The 23132-nt window shown below is 44.8% G+C and overlaps 1 protein-coding gene across 2 annotated transcripts in view; it reads left to right on the plus strand.

Moving 5' to 3' along the window:
- The first annotated feature begins 301 nt into the window (after positions 1-301).
- The window catches only part of NEURL1 (neuralized E3 ubiquitin protein ligase 1), a 145136-nt gene continuing 122305 nt past the window's right edge, over positions 302-23132 (plus strand). Inside the window, exons 1-2 of one of the 2 annotated variants that reach the window (XM_085583672.1) lie at positions 302-996; positions 5755-5837. In XM_085583672.1, coding sequence (XP_085439798.1) covers positions 317-996; positions 5755-5837 — 763 coding nt within the window. In that variant the 5' untranslated portion in view covers positions 302-316. The remainder of the gene's footprint in view (positions 997-5754; positions 5838-23132) is intronic. The other variant, XM_021536311.4, reaches the window with a different exon arrangement.

The following is a 23132-nucleotide window of genomic DNA, read 5'->3' on the forward strand; positions in this document are numbered from 1 at the left end:
AGAAAGAGATCTCTGACTAGCTGCCTACTCGTCCACTTGCCCTAGGACTATTGAAGGAGCTGGTTGCCCATCTTCTTTGCCTTCCCGAGTGTGGCTCTGACATATTTGTATCTATTAGATTCCCAATTGCTTTAAGACAGTTGCATCCCACCACAGCCGGTCTGCTTGGGTGAGTGTCCACACATGATGCAGCTTCTTGGAAGCGCCTGGATTCCGGGCTTGGTCATAAACTTCCTCTCTGGAAGGAGGAGGCTGGGAAGCGGGTTTAGGGCGAGCAGGTGTGAGGGAACTCCCGGGCTGGTAATGGAAGGGAATAATGTCCCTGACCCTGTCTGCCCCCCGGGGTTTGTGCTCCTGGCCGTCCTGTGCTGGGGCGGGGGTCGGGAGGGCTCCGCGTGTCCCCCCCACCTGTGGCGCCAGCGGTGGCACATCTGGGCGGGGCGGGGCGGCCCCCGGCGGAACAGCTGTGTCTCCATGGCGACGGGCGCGGCGGGGGGGCCGCGGTGCCGCCGCCCCGCCCCGCCCGCCGAGCGGAGCGGAGCCGAGCCGAGCCGAGCCGAGCGGAGCCGAGCCGAACCGAGCGGAGCCGACCGGAGCCGAGCCGAGCGGAGCGGAGCCGAGCCGAGCGGAGCGGAGCCGAGCCGAGCGGAGCCGAGCCGAGCGGAGCGGAGCCGAGCCGAGCCGAGCCGAGCGGAGCCGAGCCGAGCCGAGCCGAGCCGGGCCGAGCCGAGCCGAGCCGAGCCGAGCCGAGCCGAGCCGAGCCGAGCCGAGCGGGGCGGGGGGCCCGGCGGGCGGGACCGCGGCTGTCGGCGCCCTCGGAGCCGCCGCTGCCCTCCGCCCTCGCCGCCACAGCCCCCGGGGAGGGAGACCTTGCGCGGTGCCGCCCGGCCCGGCCCGGCTCGGATGCCGCCATGGGGAGCCGCTTCTCCAGCATCCCCGCGCTGACCCGCGGCGGCCAGGGCCGCCTGCACCGCGCCCGCCACCACCGCCTCAAAGGTACGGCTCGGTCGGCACCCGCGGCACCCCGAGCGCCCCCGGCATTCCCAGCACCCTGAGCATCCCCCTGAGGGCGGCACAGGCCGTATCCCGGGGCACCTGAGGCAGCCCGGAGCGGGATGGGTGCTCCGGACACCCCGGGATCGGATGGGCACCCGGGCAGGACGCAAATCCTGGGTACCGCAGGGACCCCGGTTTGGGATTAGATCCCTGGGTACACATGGCATCCGCGCCAGGCAGGCATCCCGGACACGCTGGGCAGGCTGTGCTCCCCGGGCTAGGATGGATCCAAGCCTGGCACCCCGAGCCCTCTCGCGGTGTGAGCCCCCCTGCCCTGCTCGCAGCATTTTCACTTCTTCCCCAGCAGTGCCCCATGGGGGGCTGATGAATACACGGGTCCTTCCAGGCAAAGGCACCCCAGGAAAGCAACAGGCAGAAATATGGGGGACTAAGCACTAAGAGTCCCCAAGTGCTTATTGGTGAGTGAAGGCTTTGCTTTGGTGTCCTTTCTGAGGGCTCCATGAATGTGTGTGTGCAAGGGACGGTCAGTCCTGTTTGGAGGACGGCAGGGAGTATTTGGGGTTCCTTGTCTAGCTTATATGGCTGTTCTGTTCCTCATAAGGATGTCATCCTTTTTCTGAACTCCTGGGGACCTGTTGGCACCAGGAGAGCCTGTCAAAGGTCTCCTCTATCTCTGCTCTTTTTTACCCCCTTTTGCTGTAAGTTGGGAGAGTGGTAGCAGAAAATAGCTCATCATTCATGAATGCAATTTTCTCGGGCAGCAGTACACACATGCTGTGTGTGTTCAGCACTACCTGGGTACCTCCTCTCTAAGGTCATTTTCACAGCCAAAGGCACTTGCTAATGGGGGCAGAGGATGTCACACATCTCTCCCTAAGCAGGGAATGAGGGAAGGTCCTGCTCTAACAGCCATTTCAGATTATAACTTGTTGCAGCTTCCTCTATGTGTTGCAGAATTTGCAGCCACCAGCATGGAAAATAGGGATGCTGCTGCTCATTTTTTGCTGGGCTTTTGGATACTTCTTTGTCATGGTCTAGAGGAGTGGAAATGGTTAATGATGAGCTGGGCAACTGGTTGTTATAGGGAAGGATTTTCTGATACTTACATTATTCTTCTGCTGAATCTCTCTGGCCCCTCTGTCTGTACTTGGGAGATTTGGAGCAGTTGTGTGAACTGAGGTGGTTTTATCATGGCTGTTTCAGTGGCCATGCAAGGAGATGTTAGGAATGCTCATCGCTCTGTTGCCGACAAAGTCAGTGAGAAACTCAGCCCAAGCAATGGTCGTGCTTCAAATTAGACATGAAAGGAGGGGGATGCTGAATCTGAAACACTGAACCATCATCCTCTATCAGGGCAAACATGAAGGCACACGCAATGCCGTAGTTGTTGGTATGCAATTGTAAACTGCCAGGGAGGATTTGTCTCTTTAAGAATCATGCTGTCAGCTGGAAGTCTTTCTGGAGCAACCTTAAGCAGATAAGAATTTATAAACTGAAGCCAGAAGGGACACTGCCACTTAATCCATTAACAGTGGCTTACGTGAGGTTTGGAGGATGCTGTGTATGAATCACCTGATTTGGGGTGGGGGAAGCAGTGAGTTGTGTGTTAATGGCACTTTGTTTCTATATTTCTTCCTTTAATTTACATTTTAATTATTTTTCTACCTGTGCTAAGGCAGCAAGCAGAAATATTCTCAAGATTGCAACGCAACAGAGCATTGAAATAATTTTTATTTGGAATAAAGAGTGAACAAAGCATTGCCTTTGTAATAAAAACTAAGCAACTGCCAGGGACAATATGTGCCTTTTCTGTCTTTCTTGAAACCAGACTGCCTCAGGTCTTACATTTAAATGAGAATAAACAAGTCTGATTGCATTTGACAGGTTTCTGTAAAATGGACTCGAGGCATAGCAGTGAAAGTATGAATGTCACACAGTTCTGTTACATATCTGCCATTAACATTTTGTAAAGTATATTTTAGTTGAAGGTCCCCTGTTGTTCTTCCTTCAGTGTCTGGCTTAGTGTTGGGGATACAGAACTTTTAAAACTTGGTCACCATCTAATACTTTCTTGCTCTGTGACAACCTCTTCCTGACCTGGTGCTGGGGTGATTGTGGCTCATTCTTTCTTGAGAAGAAGCTATGATTTCATTGTTTCCTAAGGTGGTCTGCAGACTTTGAATTCAGTCTCTGTACCTTACAAGTTCATCTCACTTAAGAAAGAAGTAACAGCTCTGCACGTGGTAGAGCTGTCGCCCGCTTGTGCTGGAAATTTTTATGTCTTTCTCTTAGTTCTGCTAAAAATGGTCACCTTTAGTTACATAAATCTTCTGAAGACCATGTGATAGTTTTGGTGTTGAAGGCATAAGACAGAAATCTCACGAAGACTGACACGGCTGGCAGAATATTTGCTTTGCTTTAGATGGTTGTGCAAAAGGAGGAAAGCACACAACTTGATTCTCAGAATTAAGCTGCAGTTTTAAAACCAGGTAACTGAAGTAGGTCTTTATGAAGGTACATGAAAGAGCAAAGCTGGAAGCCCAGGCTGATGATTTTCAAGATGCTTTTGAGTAAGGTAATACTTTAAAATCTATTATGTCCAGCTGCTTATAAAAGCACTTCACATAACTGTTCACTAGGAACCACTAGACTTGAGTCTTTGGAATTACCTCTTCCAGAGCAGTATGTCATCTGGATTATGAATCCAGACTTTGGTGCCATAGTTGTGACTACAGGCTTTGGCTGTTTTGGAGACAGTGAAAACTGAACTCCTCCAGGACTGCAGGTGATCGATGCTATGGTCCTGGTATGGCTGTTAACCTTGAAGTCCTGGCCATGATTGGAAGGAGGTTTTCACTTCGTGATATCATGATGGGGAGGTTGAGGTGAGATTATTTTCAGAATTCCTGTGAGTATTTCCCTTCCCATAATCCAGATGTAGTTTGTCAGGGGTGACAGAAGGTGATCCTTTGTGTACTTTCCTAATGCTGTGAAAAAGATTATGATTATCTGGTAACAATCTCCTTAAAGATGCAGCCAGATAAACTCCAGGAAATTTTTGCTGTCCACCCTCTCTGAAATATGGTTTGTGATAACTATCAAACAAGGTGTATATGGCTGTTTGGAGGGGAGCCAAGTGAGAAAACACCAGCTGTATCTAATCTGCTGAATTCTGATTAAAAAGATCAGCTGTCTCATCAGTGGCTCTGTGTACTGTTTATTTAGTTGTGTCAGGGCAGTCTGCACTGAGCTGTTCCAACCAAGGAGACTTCTATTATTTCCGAAGAGATGGATCCTCAGTTCAACCCCTCTCCCTCCCCCAAGATTCTTCCAAGATAGTCTTTTCAATCTCCTCTATTAACTATTTTTTCTAATCCTAGTGTAGCTCATTAAGTTCCCCTCTATCTTCCCAGCCTCTGGCTTTTGCATTCTTTTCTTAGGTACTGTTCCACCTTGCTGGAAGTGTTTAACTCTTCCTCCTGTGAGGTGTGGGCTGTGTGCCCTGTTTAGGCTGTGGTGTAGCTCCCATATGTGCTCGTCCAGGTTAAAGAAGTTTTTCTAGTCCTTGGGTCAGAAGTGAGACACAGGCCTTGTATGCCATCTCCTGTGCTCCATGGATATGTAGCTCTTTATCTTCACTTCTCGTGTCCTCTGCTTCAAGAAGGCTTAGCCATTGCTGTAGACAGCAGATCAATAGTACATTGTAAAAGCTAAGAAGTATTACTGACTTCTCTCTTAAATCCTTTCCTCCAGCCTCCTACTCAGGTTTGGTACTCTTTCCTGAGCCCCTCTTGGCTTGAAGAGTGAGTGGCAGCAAGCAGGATTTCTTCCTGTTGATTTTCTCATAGGTCAATGCACCTACGATATTTTTGTGAAAGAATGCATGTGCAGTATTATAGAAACAGCCCCAGCTGCCAGGGACCCTCTTTTCAGCAGTGCTGATTACTCATGGGCTCTTTTATTTGTATTACAGTGGCATCCCATCAAGATCTTAGTCATGTTGTGCTGGGTGCTCCTATGGTTACCTGTACTTACTGCTCACCAGGCCCATGAGATAGCTTTTACTCCTGGGTCTGGGGGTGATGTCTGTAGGATGATTTGGGGTTTATATCTTCGGAGTATCAAATGAAGCAGTCTGGCACCTCAAGAGAGTAGTTCTTAGTCCTTGCTTTTGCTGGGATACCTGCAGCCAGGGTCAGCAGTGGTTTGCTGAAGGGTGTTACCACCTCTCTGGCTGCAGCCCCCAGACTGGCAGCCTGTTGTGCAGCACTTGACCAAGAAGGCAGAGGCTTTCCTGCTTTCCCTCGCCCATGGAGGGTACCAGTCAGGATTACACAGCCTTGCATTTCTGCAGTTGCTGTTCCAAGCATTATATCCCACTGACACATAAACTTGCCAGACTTTTCCCCCATTTCCCTGATGCTTTATGAGCTTCTGAAATACATGTAGAAGATAGTAATCTGGCTGCTGTAGGCATTTCAATAATTGTATATTGTTGAAAGACTGTCCTGCTGCCAGCTCCATTTTGTGCACTCATTAGATAAAACTAAAGGGGGAGTAAAAGGTTATCAGCAACTGATGGTCAAAGGGCTTAGAAGTTGGGGTGCATCACAAGCATTTTTAGGTATCACAGGCCGTGCATTGTGGGGATACCAACAGTGATACTGTGAGATAACCTCAGCTCCCATTGCTGTCATAATTGGTTCTTCTTTGAAGTATTATATTATTTTCTTCCAGCCTTACAGTGTCAGAAGTTTCATCATTCAAGGCTTTCAAGGATGCCTCCTGCTGCCTGCCCTTCTGCTTTTACTCTGTCCAGGGTATGCTTGTCTCCCTCTGACCTGTCTGGCTTGTGGGTATAAAGTTTTTTCCTGCCTGAGGTTGTCAGGTTTGTATGACCTTCTCCAAAGCACTAGATTTTTTTCCCAAGCTACTGAACTTTGATTTATTGCATTTAAACAGCCTAAAATTGCTCAGTGTTCCAAACACAGCAATTTATTGATCTTACCTTTCCTTTCCTATTGTCTGTTTCATAAGGTGATGAAGTTCGTGAAGCAGGTACTGCTGCAGCTTTTCACAAATTTCCCACAAAATCATGTAGTTGGTTTCTTGCCCATGGGTGATTCTCTATATTTCTCAAGTACAAGAAAGTCTACTTTTGAAAACCAGTAGAGCCAAAACCTCAGTTGGATGATTGAGCTAAAAATATTAGTGCCAGGCTCAGTAATTAAATAAAGCAAATTAAATACTATAAATTATAAGGGAAGCCAAACAGAGGAAAATAGAGGCCATTAGTAGATTGTTGTGTAAATTTGTATGTTACGTGTTGTTCTGGTTTTTCTCCTTCCAAAATCTTAGGAAAGATTCAGAAGAACTGGAAAAGATTCAGAGGTGGGCAACATGGATGGTCATAAGTCTGCATTGATTTCATATAAGGAATGATTGAATAAACTAGGACTTTTGTCTCTGGAAAAAGGGACCACTAGAATGGAAATGACTTGCAAGTAAAGAAAGGGCAGAGCTCCACTGTTCACTGTCTCTTCCAGTACAAGAATTAGGACATAAAATGAACAAAAGGTGACTGTAGCCATCTGCAGTAGGTAGTTGCTCAGTAGAGCTCATCATTGGTGGGTGCTACAGATGCTAAAATGGGTCCACTTTTAAGGGAGATTGGAAGAAGTCATGAAAGAGGAATCCTTTGAAGTTTATGACAGACAAAGACCATTTGTCCTTCTCATTTTGACTTCCCAAGGGCAACTTCCTAAGGCTACCTGTGTTTAGCTGATAAGGATAGTGCTAAAATGAGAACTTAAAACTTCAGTGAAAGGTGCAGCTGGGTTGTTCAGACATTTCAGTGGTAGATGGAGGGATAGAACCTGCTCTGTTGTTGGCTGGTCTCTAACTGGATCCCTCCTCTTTATCACAAGCATCCCTGCCTGGTTATTTACAGGGTAGTTCATTGCCATGCTAGTGTCAAAGTCGTACACAGAACATCCAGGCTTTATTTGGGAGGCAGAAGAGATTGTAACCAGGTCCCTGTACAAGCTTTCTTGGATGTGACTGTCTCCTGCAGACTGTGATTTTGACAAATACAGTTGCTTTTTGTGGGCATTTGTAGGCTCTTTTTGAGTAAGAGAAAGCAGGTTCTCTCTGCTTACAATGACTTCCTAGTGACAGAAGCCTAAGTAGCCCTGGCTTCATTTTGTTTCCTAGACTATTGAAATAGCAGGTTTTGTGGATATTCCCATATCTGGGAAGATTTCTAATACAGTGGCTTGGAAGATTTCCGATTTGGCAGCTGTTCTTACCTACTGCTGCTAGGATAATTGCAGGAACCAGGTACTTCTGCATCGCTGAAATTGTTGCCCGTGGCAAGTACGTGGGTACATGTTGTTTTACTTACAGTGTGTACCTTTCACAGTGGCTACTTATTTCAAGCTGGGGATCCACATGTACTCTGACTTGGTCTGCCTTGAAGGTTTAGGACATCTGAGTAATCCAATTCTGAGCTGTGTCAAGGAGTGGGCTCCACAATACTTGTGTTTCAGGATTGTCTTCATCTAGAAATGGTTGATCTAAGATTAACCTTAATCAGAGCAGTGTGCAGGTGCTCAGTGCTGTGCTGCAAACTGCCAAATTTCAAAGTAGTTTCTCCCTTTAATCACAGCACCATGCAGGTGCTCACTTTTGTGCCACAAATACCAAAGTAGTTCTGGGGATTAGAACTTGAATTTTCACTGAAAGTTAGGGTTTAACAGTGGTTAAAACTTTTGTTGTTAGTGTGACATATCCATGAATTGAGGCTATCTTTTGGCCTGGCCGACCAGGGCATTGCTAAGCTGAGTAGCTGGAGAGGAGGACAGACATTTGGATGCTTACCCATACTAAAATCTGGGTTTCTGCAAAACTGTGGTTAAAATTGAGGTGGGGATTGGTTTTCATCTCCATTTGTTTGCAGGGAGCTTGAGATGGTAAAAGTGTGTTGTTAGAAGATGCTGGTTCATGTTTACAATATTGGTTATTTGCCTTTCACGTACAGGATTAAAATAGTTTTTTGTTTTAAAATTATAGGGCAGAGGATGCCATGGTAGCTGCTATTATGTTTATACAATCCTCCATTAGTCCACCTCAGTTCAACTTTTTGCTGAAGCATAGGGAAGGAATCTCAGCTCTCAGAAAACTGTCAGGTTAAACTGTAGGGCTGTTCTATGCAAAATTTTGAAAAGTAAATATTAATAGTTCTTTGCCAGCCTCAGAGATAAAATTCCATGACAGGTTTTCTAGTTTCAAAATACCCACTTGATATAAACTTTTTTTTTTTTTTTAAACAATAACAACATTTTAGTAAAAATTTATTCTAAAGTACAGACATTACTTGTGGAGTCTCCGTCCTTGGTTGTTCCTTTGTATTTAGTATTTGAGTTTCACACTGGTAACACTGACACTTTCCAGATGTTCCTGCATGGATGTAGGCATGGATTCACTATTGACTTAATCTCACTATTTTTATGATCTGACCACCACACGTCCTGTATCTATAGCGCCAGTGCTTGGGAAGATCTGTTCATCAGAGCAGTGACTGGGATGCTGTGTAAGGAACTGGTGCCACTGTCAGTAAGTAGCTCTGGTTTAGCAAAGAGGGAGCCTGGACTCTGAAGAGACAAAGGACAGATAAGGCAAGCAGATTTAAAAAAAGAGCTTATTTACCATCCAGGTTTCATATTTTCATCAGAAGGTTAGTTAAAATCTCCTCCTTAGGTGCTATCTCTTCAATATAGCATTAAATGTATTGGTATTACTCATTATTTCTTTGATTTGGGTAAATGGTGCTATTGTGTTTCTAAATATCTATCTTGCAAGATCATTATTGTCTGTGATGAATGCCTATATTTTATTTACTAGGCAGGAATGGAAGATATGGTTTCCCACAGAAATACTGAGTCATTGTAGAAGACAGGATACAAATAACTGTAAATGGTGCAAACAGAATCTGTTTCTTACGTGAGTGAGTCACCTCAATAGATGTGACAGAAAATGGAAAAGACAAAATGTTCCTCACTAATTGATTATGTTCATCAAATACAGAAAGGGGAGAAGTAGTTGAAATTTACTTTCTTTTTTAAAAATGCAGTAAAAACATAATGAAGGACCTGGGTTACCTCTGGTGTTAGTGCTGGATTTCTACATTCCTACTCCTGTTTCTGTGTATAATTTAGTGTTCTTGTTTTAGTGGTATGACCCCTCAACAATCACATCTTTAACAAGCATGAGATAAAATAAAGGTGCAAGAAGTTCTCTCTAATTAAAATAATTAATTTTTTTTTTTTACAAGTTTAGAGTTGAGATGCTAAGAGGTAAGTACTGACAGCTGAGAGCTTTGCTCCTCTGCTTGAAATCTGCCTTGCATTAGTTGTGGAAGAAATCTCTTACCATCTGCTGGGTGGAGATCATCTGGTGTTCTGTGCATTTCCTCTGGACAGTTCTCAGGCCTTACAGGTTGTGTACTGGAGGGCTTAGCAGAGAGGTTAAAAAATAGCTGCAGGTTTCAAGCAGAGAAGTGGTGCAGGTGGGACCTGTGGCAGTTAATGCAGTGAGCTCTGGTTGCTCTTGTGCACTCAAAGTGTGTTTGGTGGCTGAGCAGACACTGTCAGTTTCCTATTGGCAGTCCAACATGAAGCCCAGGAGGAGAAATTACAGAGTGATGGGTGGGAACAGTGACTGAGAGTGAACTCCCAATTTGGAAATGTTAATGCTGCATCCATTATTAATAACGCCACTGCAAAAGCAAAAATGCTTTGCTGCAAACGAAGCTGTGACACAGGGAAGTAGCAGGCAAAATTAAAATTTTATACTTGCTGTGGTCTTACAATAAAGGTTTTGTGATACACATCCAGCAATGCTGCTATAAATAGTCTCGTTATCTAATCTTCCAGCTCAGTGTATGACAGAAGATTACAAGTAAGAAAACAGTTCAGTGTAGCTTTTAGCTGTTTCCCCACTGCTTCCCTTGCTCCTGCTGGAGCATTATTACTGTGTCCCTTGTAATTCATTTGGAGACAACATTATTCAGAAGTACAGAATGTCACTAGGAGGAGGAGAGTTCAGAGAAAACCCAGAAGATTTATGGCATAGTTTAGATAAGGCCATGGAGGAACTGACATGAGGGGAGTAATGACAATCCGCAGTCCAGCAGCATTTCTGAGGGGGTGCTGAGGACTTCTTCATGCCAGCTCCATCAGGGCAGATACAGAGCAGAGCATGCTTTAATAAGGTGTTCTACACGCTTGATTGCAGAGGGAACCCTTTTGCTAATAAATAATCCAGACAAACTGAGCTCTGTCCACATGGGACTAGGACCTGATCCAAAACCAACAGAAAGTCCTTAGAAAAATTCACAGAGGCACAGCTAGCACAGAGAAAACCCTTTTCCCCTTTTGATCTCATTTCTCATGAGAGAAGGAGGAGCTGGTTGGTAGACAGGGAGGTTCCTTTCCTCTCCTCTCTGTGCCTTGCTGGTAATGCAGATCCTCATTTCTGACCCTTCCTTGGAGACTCCCCTGGCCTGTTTCATGTGAGGCACCTGGAGCCACTGATGAGCGCTGGGTCCTGGGAAAACTCCCCTGGAACAGAGTCAGCTAAAAAGGACCTTCTGCAGCCTCTGTGTGTGGACACAAACAGCCCTTTCTCACGGAGGACTGAAGATCACTTTCTGAACTGTCATGAAGTTTTCTTGTGTGCCATAGGAGGATGCATGAAGGAGTATGGCTGTTGTAGATCTGGAGCCCCATGAAACTTGAACCATCCCCTTTTTGCTATATGAGAGGAGTCAGGAAGACTTTGAGTGTTTGTTCAGACCCCAGCACAGCTCACCTGCTGCAGGGTGTCTTCCCCACCACGTGGCTTGGAGGAAGCTCTCCACCACTTGTCGAGCCACCTCAGTGGAGCTTGGTGGTGGGCACACGTGTTCTCCAGCCATGGCCATCTGCAGAAGTCTTCTTCTGTGCCTTCATCACACTTCATGGAGGAGCTAAAGCAATGATAAAACTTGAGGAACTGAACCTCACCACAGCTGTTGCAGGGAGGAAGGAAAGAGCTTGTGTCATCCCCTCATCCTGAAATAGCCTGACCTGGAGCCTGGTAGTGCTGAGAATTTTTTTACCAGTCCAGATTCTGGTATTCCATCTTAAATTCCCAGGCATAAGCAATTACAAGCACTAGCAGGTGAAATGCTCTCTGGACATGGGCTTACTTGTGCTGTAGCCTGTTCAGCAGGAAGGAGTTACCTTCTCGTGATTAGATTCTGTAGGCAGATCTAATTTGTTGTTGGAACAGAGATTTTATATATAGTAAAATGCTCCCAGGTGTGCTTTTTGGTGGTGCTTCTGGGCTAAAGCAAGGATTTATTAATAAGAGGCACCCAATCTGTATTACGCACTGCAGCAGAGCTGGAGCAGGGTGCTTTTGCTCTGATTCAGGGAGCTGATTGAATTCAGTGACAGATGCCAAGTATTTATGTCCTTGCCTGAGTTTATCTTTTAAATTTGAATGTGTTAAAAGCAAGAGTTATTGTTGGAATAAACATATTAAATAGTGATGGAGAGCTCCATCTGGGTGTTGGTGGGATGGTATTTTATTGTTACATGTCGTTGACCAAAATGTACTGCTCAGACCATCAGAACAGAAAACTGGCAGTAATACATGGCTCTAGATTTGCATCAGAATACTGGATCTAGAGAGCCCAGTGACTTTGCTCGTGACTTTGCTTGGTATCATGAAGAACACAGTAAAATTATATTTATTGTATATTTACAATGAATACAATACATTGCCACACAATTTTAATATTTCTTGTAAAGTTCCAGACAGTTGTCCATATTTCTACATTAATGTGTGTGTGTGCAGGGGGGCTATTTGAATTTTATGTTTTTTATTTATTATATTGACAAATGTCCAAACTCTAGAGAAGCTGTTAATTGCCTTGGAAACCATTACCACCCCACCTCTTGTTTGCTTACTCTCCCTCCTGCCAGTAGTCTTTTGAGCTTCTGTATCTAATTTATTCTGTAACATCACCTAAAATAGCCTCTGGTCTTTATTTTTGTTTATAGCTAGTCATTTATAGTTTAAAATTATTTCTGTTTTATTATCATCTCCATAAGGAGTATTTTACCATTTTATTTAGGGTAAAACAAATAATTATTGTTTAGCTGTTTAATCTTTCCATGGGCCATCTTGAAGCCCTCGAATGGTGACTCTTTACAGCTGAACCAAGACTCAGGGTGAGGATGAACAGCTGACCCATAAACTCCAGGCAAGTTGTCGCATTTCCAGTGCCTCTGAGCCATCTTGTGCCTCAAAAATTAATGCTACTTACAAATTGCCTTCTGCTGTGCTCCATCAAATGCTAAGATGCTGTAATTATTTATGACAGTTAAAATCTCCTGATGCATTCAAATAAAAGCCAAACACATAGGGAAAACATATCCTGTGGAGGAAGGTTGCAGCATGAAAGATGGCTTGTTTTGGCTGCAGGTCACATTGAGGGGCAAGCCTGAAATACGTGTAAGAGATGGAGACCTAGATGTTTTAGATTTTTAGGGGAAACTCCATTGCTGCTGTCATTGGACTATTTTCAGGTGTGTGGATGAGTGAATGACCCAAATATAGTTTAAGCCTGTGACTATTCCATTTTAATAGCAATGCAAATACAGTAGGTGAAGGCTAAGAGCGCTGCATCTAATTTAGCAGTGTTGCTTTAGCAACATCGTGCAGGATGCAAATAGTCTCCTTGGTAACACTTCCCTAAGTGTCATTAGATAAGCCATGGTTATAAACACGGAAGCAGATCAGAAGGAGAGGCATGCTCTTGTGCTGTGCCTTTTTATAGCCCCAGACATTATGATTAGCAGGATGGCAAGAGGAGAGGGGAAAGCTGTCCTGGGGCTCATAGCGCTTGTGAGCATTTGTATGTTGTGATTTGGAAAGCCACACCAATGGTGATGGAGTTTTCTGACTCTGTTTAAATAAAAACCTTGAAATAAAGGTTTTAAATAAAGGGAGGTGGTTGTTCCTGCCCATCCCAGTTGACACAGACATACCTTAAGTGTCCTCATGCCTCTCCAGCAGATGCAGAATGCAGGATTGCAGATGTTAATACTTCTTTCCTCTAATGATACATTCGAGTCTGGGTGAGTTTTGAATCTACAGGTTGGGAAGGGGAGAGGAAAGGAGACCCGAGAGTTCAATGTGAGTGTGACTCTCCCATGTTACCCTGGAAAGAATGTGGAGGTTGAGGTGGTGGTGAAGGATCTGCCTCTGGGCTGGGATTAAGTGCAGCATCTGCTCCCCTTCTGCTGATCTTGACCTGTTCCACTGTCATTGCCAGTGGATTACCTCTCCAGAACTAAATTTGCCTTTCTCTGTTGAATTCCAAAGACACTTTCCTAGGGGTCAGCAACAGAGTAGAGATGAAAGTGAGAAATGGGGGTTAATTAGTGCTCAAAACCAGGGCAGCTGTTTCTGCTGTTGGCATTGCCATATAGAAAAGACTCATGAATTGAGGCAGAATCCCACTGGTCAATGCCTGAGGAACTCATCCAAGGAATATGAATGCCTGGTGATGTCAACTGGAGCACATGAAAGACAGTGGAAGGAGCCAAGTTCACAAGAGCATCAAAACAGGTTTATTCTGGTTTGGGATGAAAGTCTGAAAGAGCAGATGGTTTATTTTATCATGAGCTTGACCCTGTGTTAGTAGAAGCAGACAACTGGTAGAGGCAGACAACTGGCAGACAACTTTTGCATTGTTTTCTTGGAAATCCACTGAACCAAAGCTAAGCTACACCCTTTCAGCAAAACCCCTCCTGATCTGTAACCTTCAGGTCCACCCACAAACACGTTCACTGGAGACTGGCCAGTCCAAGCAACCTCTTTTCATTTCAGTGGTGTGCAGCATTTTGCAATTTAGATACATGGCAGAAGACCTACTGCAATTTCCCCCATTCTAATAGAAAAAGGAATTAAAATATCAATAGTCTTTTTTTACAGGAAAAACCCAGAATAATCAGAACAACCATTCCCCAAGCCTTTTTTTGCTCCCTGATCCTCTTGGAATTTATCCATCTTTGTATCGCTCATATCTTGCAATCTCTGTTGTAAATGTCAATGCTAATTAATGAGACCTTGGCCCTCTGTGTAGCTGAGTGACAATCCCAGGTTTGTTTGTGAGTTGGGTGCCCTTCCATCTCCCCAAGAGATGGCACTGGGGCTGTTAGCCTTGTTAGACAAGCTGCAAGAGGCAAAGTCTGAAACACTTCTCCTCCTCTGTAGTGTCAAAAGATGCAGGTGAAGCCCTCGTAAGATGGGTGAGAGAATTGTTTCCTAAACCTTTTGGAGATTAAAATGAAATTTCTGGGGTCTGCTTACTGAATTGCCTGCATCCCATAGATGTAGGCATCCATGGATGGATTTCATCCCATGCCATGCCATCCCTGTGCTGGGCTCTTGAGACCCCAGTGGAAGGCACTTGTGAGTTTTCTGCTTTGAGGAGACTTTGGAGTCACTGGACCACAGGATGCCATTCCAATCCTAAGGCAAAACATTGCTGCTTTCTCTGTGCAGCATAGCAGCCTTTATGCAGTGGATCCTAGGACTGATGTGAAGTTTGGCTCTGCATCCAAATTGTTCTGCAGCAGAGGATGTGAGTAGCTGTTCCTCACCACCATGGTCTGTGGCTTGGTAGGATGTGAGGATTTGGACAAATGACTCTGCTAAATTGTAGCTCAGCCCTCATCCTGCCCTTCACTCTGCTGCATGCAGAATGGAGCATTTCTTCCCAGGACAACTGCATTCCTGCCACATGTCATTTGGAGTCCTTAACCATTTGTAAGGCATAGTGTTTTAAACAAATTTGGGATAGGAAAATTATTTCTCTTGCAGAGAGGTTTATAGCTCATGCTTCCTGGTGAGAATTAAAAGGCAGGAGGGCTAAATTTTTTTATGCATGCTTTCTCACGGCACTTCAGGGTCTCCAAGTAAAAATGTATGTGTGGCAAGAGCAAAGCTAAAGCCTCTCCTTGTCATTACATAAACATGTCTCTGTAGCCCTTCACTGAGCTCTGTTTTTGCAAAGCCAAAGATTAAACTCTCAGTGATGATTTAGACCTGATTCTAACTTTGTCTAGTTGGAGAGCTGAGTGGCATTTTGTACCCAAAGCCACCATAAAATGCAAAATGCATGTTATGGGACATTTAAAATGCACCATATGGGACATTAGCACCTTCTCGTTGGTCACAGCCCAGGGTGGAGTTCAGCTAAGACTCAGTCCATGACAGGTAGGGCCACAGCAGCTCATCCAGGTGTTTGCAGTCCTTTTGTGAGGCTCTCAGCTGGGTACACTGGTCCTGCCCATCCCCTGCATGGTTGCTGCAGCCACACTGCAGCCTTGCTTTGAGCCAGCTCAGGCATTTCTGCACTTGCACTACGGCTCATCCTGAACAGCCCCTCTGCACGATGCAGCTCCTTGCCCACTAAGCAGAAAGAATGATGCTTTTGTGTTCCCTGCAGCACCTGGGTTCCTCCTTGGAGATCTTCCACTCACACATGGAGCCTGGCTCTCTCCCTGGGCTGATGTGCGTGCAGAGCCCCATGGTGAGGCTGTGAGCCAGAAATCCCCCAGTCTCACCTGCTTCCTAACCTTAAAGGAAATCCCTTCTTTTCTCTCTTGGTCAGTGGATGCTGATGTTTGGCCACGCAGCCTTGATTAGGGGTGGAGTGCAGTGTGGGATCACCCTGTGGCTCTGACAAGGGATGCTCAGTCCCACTGGGCAGTGACAGACATTGCTGCCCAGCTCCTCACCTGCACTGCTCCTGTTCCCTGTGCACTGGCTGCCTTGTGTCTGCCAGCCAGGCTCCCCCAGGCAGCCACAGGGCCCAGACAGGCTCCTTGCCCTCCTCCTGGCAGTGGGGTGGTCTGTAGATAAGGGCTGAAATGTGTCCCCACAGCAGGGTGGCATCCCAGTGCCCAATCCAGCCAAGAGACTCTTCTCTCTAACCTGCCTGTCCTGATCTCTGGCTCTTGCTTTGCTGCCTGTTTCTGTGGAAATGCTCCTTTTCGATTTTCTTCACAAAAAATTAGAACAGATAACAACCAAGAATCCTTCCCAAGTAACTGGAGCAGCCACAGGGCAGCTCCCCCTTTGACACAGAAGTCCCTTATTCAGTATTCACCTCTGAGCACAGCTGACTTTTGCCCACTCTGCTTGCTCAGATAGGGCTGTTCTCTGTTGCTTGCTGAGTGCTTCCTCTGCAGCTGGGAGCTGCTTTCACAGCATGCAGTGACCTGCTCTGTCTTGGACTGTCACCCTTCTCTGTTATTTTTATATCTTTAGTGGCCTTCCTTGTGCAATAACATGAATTATTTTTTATTTGATAAGCATTTTCTTAGCAGAATATTAATGCATATAATTAAAGATAGTATTTGGCACTTGAATTACACTGTTCATTCTGAAATCGTCTTAATTACACAGCTGCTCCTCTAGAATGAAGCTCTCTTTGTTTAAAAGCTTAAGGAAAAAGGGACAAAATTTCTTCCTCTATGAAGAAAACCTCCATTTCACATTTCTGGCTATGTTGGAGTCAGTGGTTTCTCTGTTTTAAGGAAGAGAATTAATCAAGGGAATAATAATGCTGATTTTTGTTTTAATCCTCTACTTGGAGTAACCCATAAACTCTCTTGGTTTATTTTGTTGTTTGTTCTTTTTTTTTTTTTTTAATTTTTTTTTTTCTTTTCTGCATTATTGAAGACAAAAAGCTCAAGGATCTTGCATTCTTTGAGTTGGTTCACATATGATTACTCTGGTTTTTCATTCTCTGACATCTGGAAACTCAGGCATCCCTAACGGCCAGATGAAATCTATCAGATAAGGCACCTGCTTTTCACCAGTTTCCAGTTTGTGAGACATAAACCTAGCTTTGACATGAGCCTTACTTAACCTCTTAGTGTTACAATAACATGTTAAAAATGCCTCAGACAAGTCTGTGGAGTTACTTCAGCCTTCTGCAAGGTAGCTGAGAAGTTATGTTCAATTCACCATCAATTCTTGTGCTTTAAACATTGCTGCTGTAAACTATCAGCCTCTCCTGTGAGTACATTTGTGTTTAGAATGATGCAGTAAATCAGATTATAGCTGTCCTTTATTAACTCTGATGCACAAGATTTCAGCAGTGGAGGTTTTATTCAGAGAAAATGAATGAGGATAGTTAAAGTCAAATATAAATAGAGCTCACTGAAAAACAAACAAACCAGCCTTTGTTTCATTATGTGGCTCTTAATTGTACCATGGGTGTAGAAGTAGCTCTCATGAAAGTCCCCTGGCAGCTGCCTTCTCTTCATCTCCTTCTGCAAACTCGCCCACAAACTCCTAGGATTTCCTGGGGACATGAACCCAATTTGCACCTTGGAATGGAACACAAAGGGACAAAGCAAACAAAAGAAGCCTGTGTGCATGTGCACTCAATTAAAAGAGCATAGCCTTGCCAGCCCATCCGCATCTGTGCAGGCTACCAGCGCTCCCCTGCACCTAGACCCCTTTTCTACACTCAGTGTGCAGCGTTGTCCTCACCTGGCTGGGCTAAGCCAGAGCAGCCCTGTGATTTCTGCTCCCCTGTGCCTCAGCTGGGTTGTGCTGAGGGTGCTGCTGCTGCTGAGGAGCCAGCTCCACGATCCCCAGGTGCACAGCGTGGCGGGGTCAGCATCAAACCCCAGCTACTGGGGCAAACAGCCCTTCTGTGGCCCCTTGAGCACCTGTAAAATGAAAATAAGCTCCTTATTGCTCAGTGCAGTCTGTGGGGAGCTGCTGCCATTCCCTCAGCACAGACACAAGGAGAGCTGAGAGTCTGCCTTGCACACCCGCCATCCCTGTGTGGGTGGGTTTGTTCATTTCTGCTGGGTTTTTAAGTACATATGTTTTGGGGGAAGAGAGAAAGTGAAAAAGCAGTGATGGAGTCAGAGCATGGAATAAATCCAGTTTTGGTAACAAAACACAGTGTATAGCAGTCTGTGCTGAAGAAGGGAAGGTTGCTGAATGGTACCCAGTGCTTCCAATTCAGTAATGTACCATCAACAATTACCTTTAATGAAGCTTCAGCTAATGCCTTAATGAACAGGACATGCTACCTTTCTGACATCCTGAGTGTGAAGGTACAGTGAATGGGAAAATAGTCTTGGAAAGGCTATTGGACAGTGTTTGAAAGAAAGAGTTTGAAAGAAAGACCTGTAGTTCTGGAAAAAGAAGCTGCTTTTCAAGCAGAATTAAAAGAGAATTTCTTTTAAATTAAGAGAGTCTATTAAAGACTGTGAGTCTCATTACTGCTCATGAAATAGCACAAGTGGGAGACTAATACTCTTCTTGAAGGAATAAAACTGCAATAGTTCTTGAGCAAATCTATTCCCACATGGACAAGCAAGCTCAAAAGCAAACAGCAGCTTTCTGCTATTTACAGTTGTACTCCTGGATCACATGTGGAGCTTGCAAGGGCCCTGGCAGTATCATTTACATTTTTCTCATGGTTTCCCCCTGAAGTTCAATCCCATTGTTATCATAAACTCAGTCCCAGCATTACTAGCACTGGGATCACGAGGTCACAAAGTCCTTGGTGTTTTAAAGCAATGCATCAGCTACTCCTGCTCCCTGCAAGCTTAACTGGCATGATGCCTGAGTGCCCATCACAAGGGCTCCCACTGTTCCAACTTAATATGGAAAATCATTCCAAAGTTTTAATTAATTTTAATTCATAATCACAGAGCAATTTGCTGTGTGCAGATGGAAATCAGTAGACAAGTGCTAGTATTTTTATATATACATATGTTTTACAAAAAGAGTTTCAGTTTACTCAGAACCTGGGCTGGACTGTGACTGTTTAATTACTGTTCACACAGAAGTCATTTGCAAAGTGTTAATTTCTGAAATCAATGCACTCTAGTCCAATAAATATTTAATGCTTCCATCTGCTGTTTTTAAGTTAGTTACCAACCCTGCTAGATGAATTCTGTGAAGCAGTTATCTGCTGTTGACATAAAGAAGGGTTTTGAGATCCAGCTTTCATGGAAACCTAGAAGAAAGCAGGTTTCCTGAACCCAGTTTTGTTCTCTTTATTAGGTTAAGTATGGGTATGGACAACATGCATGTAGAGACATGTTCATAGCAGGCAGACCAGTGTAGAATTACACCTTAATTTTATGAGGGAAAATACATTGAATCTTCCCTAGTAAGACTGGCTGAAGGTCCTAAATTTGAATTTTGGGAGGAATCTAGTTGGAGCATGCAGTATCTTTTCCAGTGGGAATAGCCTAATAAAGTAAAGGGCATGGTACCCATTCCAAGGAGCAAAGAGGAGGTGAAGCCTCTCTCCCTACCTGGACAGGGGGAGCACAAGGGGCCGTGCAGGCAGCCAGGGGTCCCATGGGTCATGGCTCAGCCTCACTCTCTGCAAAACTGGATGTGGCAAGACCTGTCTGATTCTGGTTGCATGACAGATTATTTAATTACTGATATTCATGGAGGATTTGGAGGTCTGTGGATGGGAATGCCCTGTGCCAATGCAAATGTCACTGCTCGTGGTACAACACAGGGCCCTCAGTGATTAGTTCTGTTTTACTGTTTTTCTAGTACAATTATGTTTAATTCATGTGTTGTTTCATCAAAGTGTCTGTCACTCAGGGCTTGGCCTCATCTTCTTCAATAGCTGGGTATAAAATTACAATGTGTTCCTCCAGTGAGACCATATTTCCAGAATATCATCACAGCTTTATGATGACACAGAGCTTTCTGTTTAGCTGAATGGATACACTGAATCATAATTTTAAAAAAGAAATATCTTTTGAGCTTGGATCATTAGACTTGTGACATCTCGCATACTGACTTACTCTGAATCAGCACAATAAACAACCTGTGACTTAAACATTTCTTGTTGAGTAAGGGTACACCAGTAGTGTCATGGGCAATTGCAAATTGGGCAAAGCACCAAGCAAAACAAGACTAGTTTTTCAGGAGATGCTCTTTCTTTGAGCCCTTCCCCAGCCTAGTGGCAGCTTCGAGGAGTTATTTGGAAAGTAGTGGACTTGTCTGAATGACTCTTGTGTCCCTGTGGTGCCTAAAGCTCCTGGAGGAGCATTGCTGCCAGCACCAAATGCTTTAAATATCAGATCCCAAAGTGCCTGTGCGGGCTGCTCCAGGACTGGTGGAAGCCTGTGCCTGTAAATATGAATCTGTAGTTTAGATAATGGTTTTAGCAATGCATTCTAATTATTGCCCAAAATCATTCCCTACTCTACCCTTGAATGTGAAAAGACCAACCCAGTCTAAGCCTAATGGGACCGTAATGAAATTGTTCCCTGTGGCTTTATGTACAGCTTTATTGTGCAGCTGGATGTAATAACTGCAGCTAATGCACCAGGGACATGCAGCAGCAAAGTTCTCATTGCACTTGATGAGGCTGCTGCAGTAGTGGATGGATGGCTGTGGGGATGGGTAGATGTGTCAGTCGATCTATAATGAGACTTCAGGATTGAAAAATTTTGCTGGATTATGGAAGAAGCTTTTGAGTTGCTACTGTGATGGGCTCCCCTTGTGTAACCAGGTACTACAATCTCTTTTTGGCTTTCATGTGGGTGGTGATGTGCCAGAAAGGAAGAAAAAAAGAAGCATGGGAAGTAGTGTTGGAAGCATGATTTGCAGTATTGCTTTGGTCCCTATATTTTATTTGAAGATGGCTTTTAAACCTTCTGGGACAGGTACTGAATGGTGCTCCATGGTTTGATTAACCAACATCTAACCTCAGGAAATCCCCAGCAGCTGTAAACAAATATTAAATTAAGTAATCTTTTGGCTAATGGCTTTCCTCTACTGCCAGTAAAGTGGTAATCTGGGCTGTTTTCTTGCTGGTTTTATCCAATTTCCTGTGGGAGCCAGGGCCACTGCAGTCAGGTGAAGTGCAGAGGGACAGGAACCACCTCTCTGTTTTTTACTCTAGATTTGGACATGTGCATGGTGGTGGGGCACTCCCAAATAGCATGAGGCACTTTCTGTCCCCATTATCTCCTTTGCAGCAATCTCTGCAGGAGAACAGTCTGAACACTGTAGAAATCTGCTTGGTAATGTGAGACAGCATGGTCTACTAGTCACAGCAGGGCTTAGTGGAGATAAATCCCTGTACTTGATGTTCCCAGTTCTCCCATGCAGATACCAAGGCATTTCACCTCTCTGCACCTCAAAATACCTATATGTAGGGATAAAGGAAGGAGAGACTTAGACCTGCGTTGTTGTTGTTATGGTATAATTCTAACCAGAAGCAAGCTGCAGGAAAGAACCAGCAGTTCCCAGTTCCTGCTGCTGTCATTTAGACCCAATTTAGTGACTCAGTGTGAATTCAAAGGCGGTTGGAGGTGGTCAATGTTAGGTCTGCTGTGGGCCCCAATTTTACAACTGGTAGCCACTTAAGAAAATCTTGTTAACTGAAAAAACAATTCCTTTTCCCCCACACATCTTATTTTGAAAATTTAGTTTTCATTTGCATCCCTGAATGGACTTGCTGTGCCATGCTTGTGTCCTGAGGTGAGGGATGGGGTGGGATGGTCTGGCCAGGGAGAGAAGCTAAGGGAGGATTGTCTCATGTGGCTTTGCTGAAAGTTAAACTTCTTTTGGGGGATTGTACTGAAGACTGAAGGCGTGTATGAACTCAGGGTGTGGGTTGCCATTTGACTAGCTTGTTGCCTTGGTTTGATGACCTTTTGAATGATTTAGGGAAGATTCTCCTCCTGCTGAGACTTCTTCTGCCCTCTGTGCAAGCAGGTTCCTCCTGGAGATGACAGCGTGTGCCTGATTTGCAGGGCAGTCCCTTGCAGGTTCCTAAAGGCTGGTTTCTCAGGGCTGTGATCTTCACATTTTTGTGAATGAAGAATGTATCTGTGCATTGGGGATTCAGCAGGAGGAGCCAACAAGGCAGCCATGTTGTAGTGCTTCCATCCATGTTTCTCCACCACTGGAACCAGTCTCCTGTCTTGCACAGAGGCCAGGCAAGATGCTGGGTTTGTGGAACAGTGGGATACTTGCAAGACAGTACTTTGCCTCTTCATAATTTCACAGCAGAGGCCTGATTGTGCCGCCTCTGTGAGCTTCAATCTAGGAACTTGCTTCCCAAGACCATAGTAGTATTCTGCAAAGCAAACAGGAGTGTTTTCTTCATTGAGTCAGCTCAAAGGACTAGTGTGGGTTGGCTATTGTAAGAGATAAAATGGCTGCTGAAAAAAAACCCCCACATTTAAATAAAAACTTATGTTCTTTGAATTATTTAGGTTCAAAAAATAAGTTGGTTTAAATGGGTGAGTGCTGGTTCAGGAGAGCAGTGTTGTGAGAGCCAGCAGACCCCCAAGCAGGGTGAGATCCCTGCATAGAACTTGACTCCTGTGGTTTCCTGCAGGGCAGCCAGCACAGAAAGAATCTTGTAAAAGAGAGGAGGAAAGACAAGCTGTGGAGTAACAGCACTTCAATAATACTGCACTTTCTGGATATCAGAGTAATTCTGTGATACAGGAATTTAACAGTACAAATCTAGCTGATAACTGTTTTGGTAAATAATAATAATAAAAGAGCTGTGACAGTTCAGCTTTAGCATGACTAATGTAGTGATTTTATATATCTTGAAGAGAGAAATACACCAGCACAGAATGTTCCTTTCTGCTATTTGTCATGTGTGTAGATGTCATTGGGTAACATTTGGGCCCATGCAATGGGACCAGCTGACACACACCTTTGGGTCTGTTTTAAGCTTTGTTAAAACACCCTGTTTCTATGTCCTGAACATCTGTGCTTGATGCATTTCAGCTCCTTCCCATCTTTAATGTGGAGATGGCCTCTCTAGCAGTCTGGGAGATGACAGCACAGGTAATCTGTTTCTCCTTTACTACATTAATAGCATTTGCTAGTGTTAAGAGACCCCTGCAGCCCTGGACAGCAATAATGGTTACTGTGGTTTTTAATCTAATGACTAAGAGAAGAGATAGGTGATAAACCTGGCTAAGCATCAACTACTGAATGACAGGGCTTGTCTCTGAGCA

The sequence above is a fragment of the Lonchura striata genome, chromosome 6, assembly GCF_050655825.1.
Source record: "Lonchura striata isolate lonStrDom1 chromosome 6, ASM5065582v1, whole genome shotgun sequence".
In the NCBI taxonomy this organism is placed as follows: domain Eukaryota; kingdom Metazoa; phylum Chordata; class Aves; order Passeriformes; family Estrildidae; genus Lonchura; species Lonchura striata.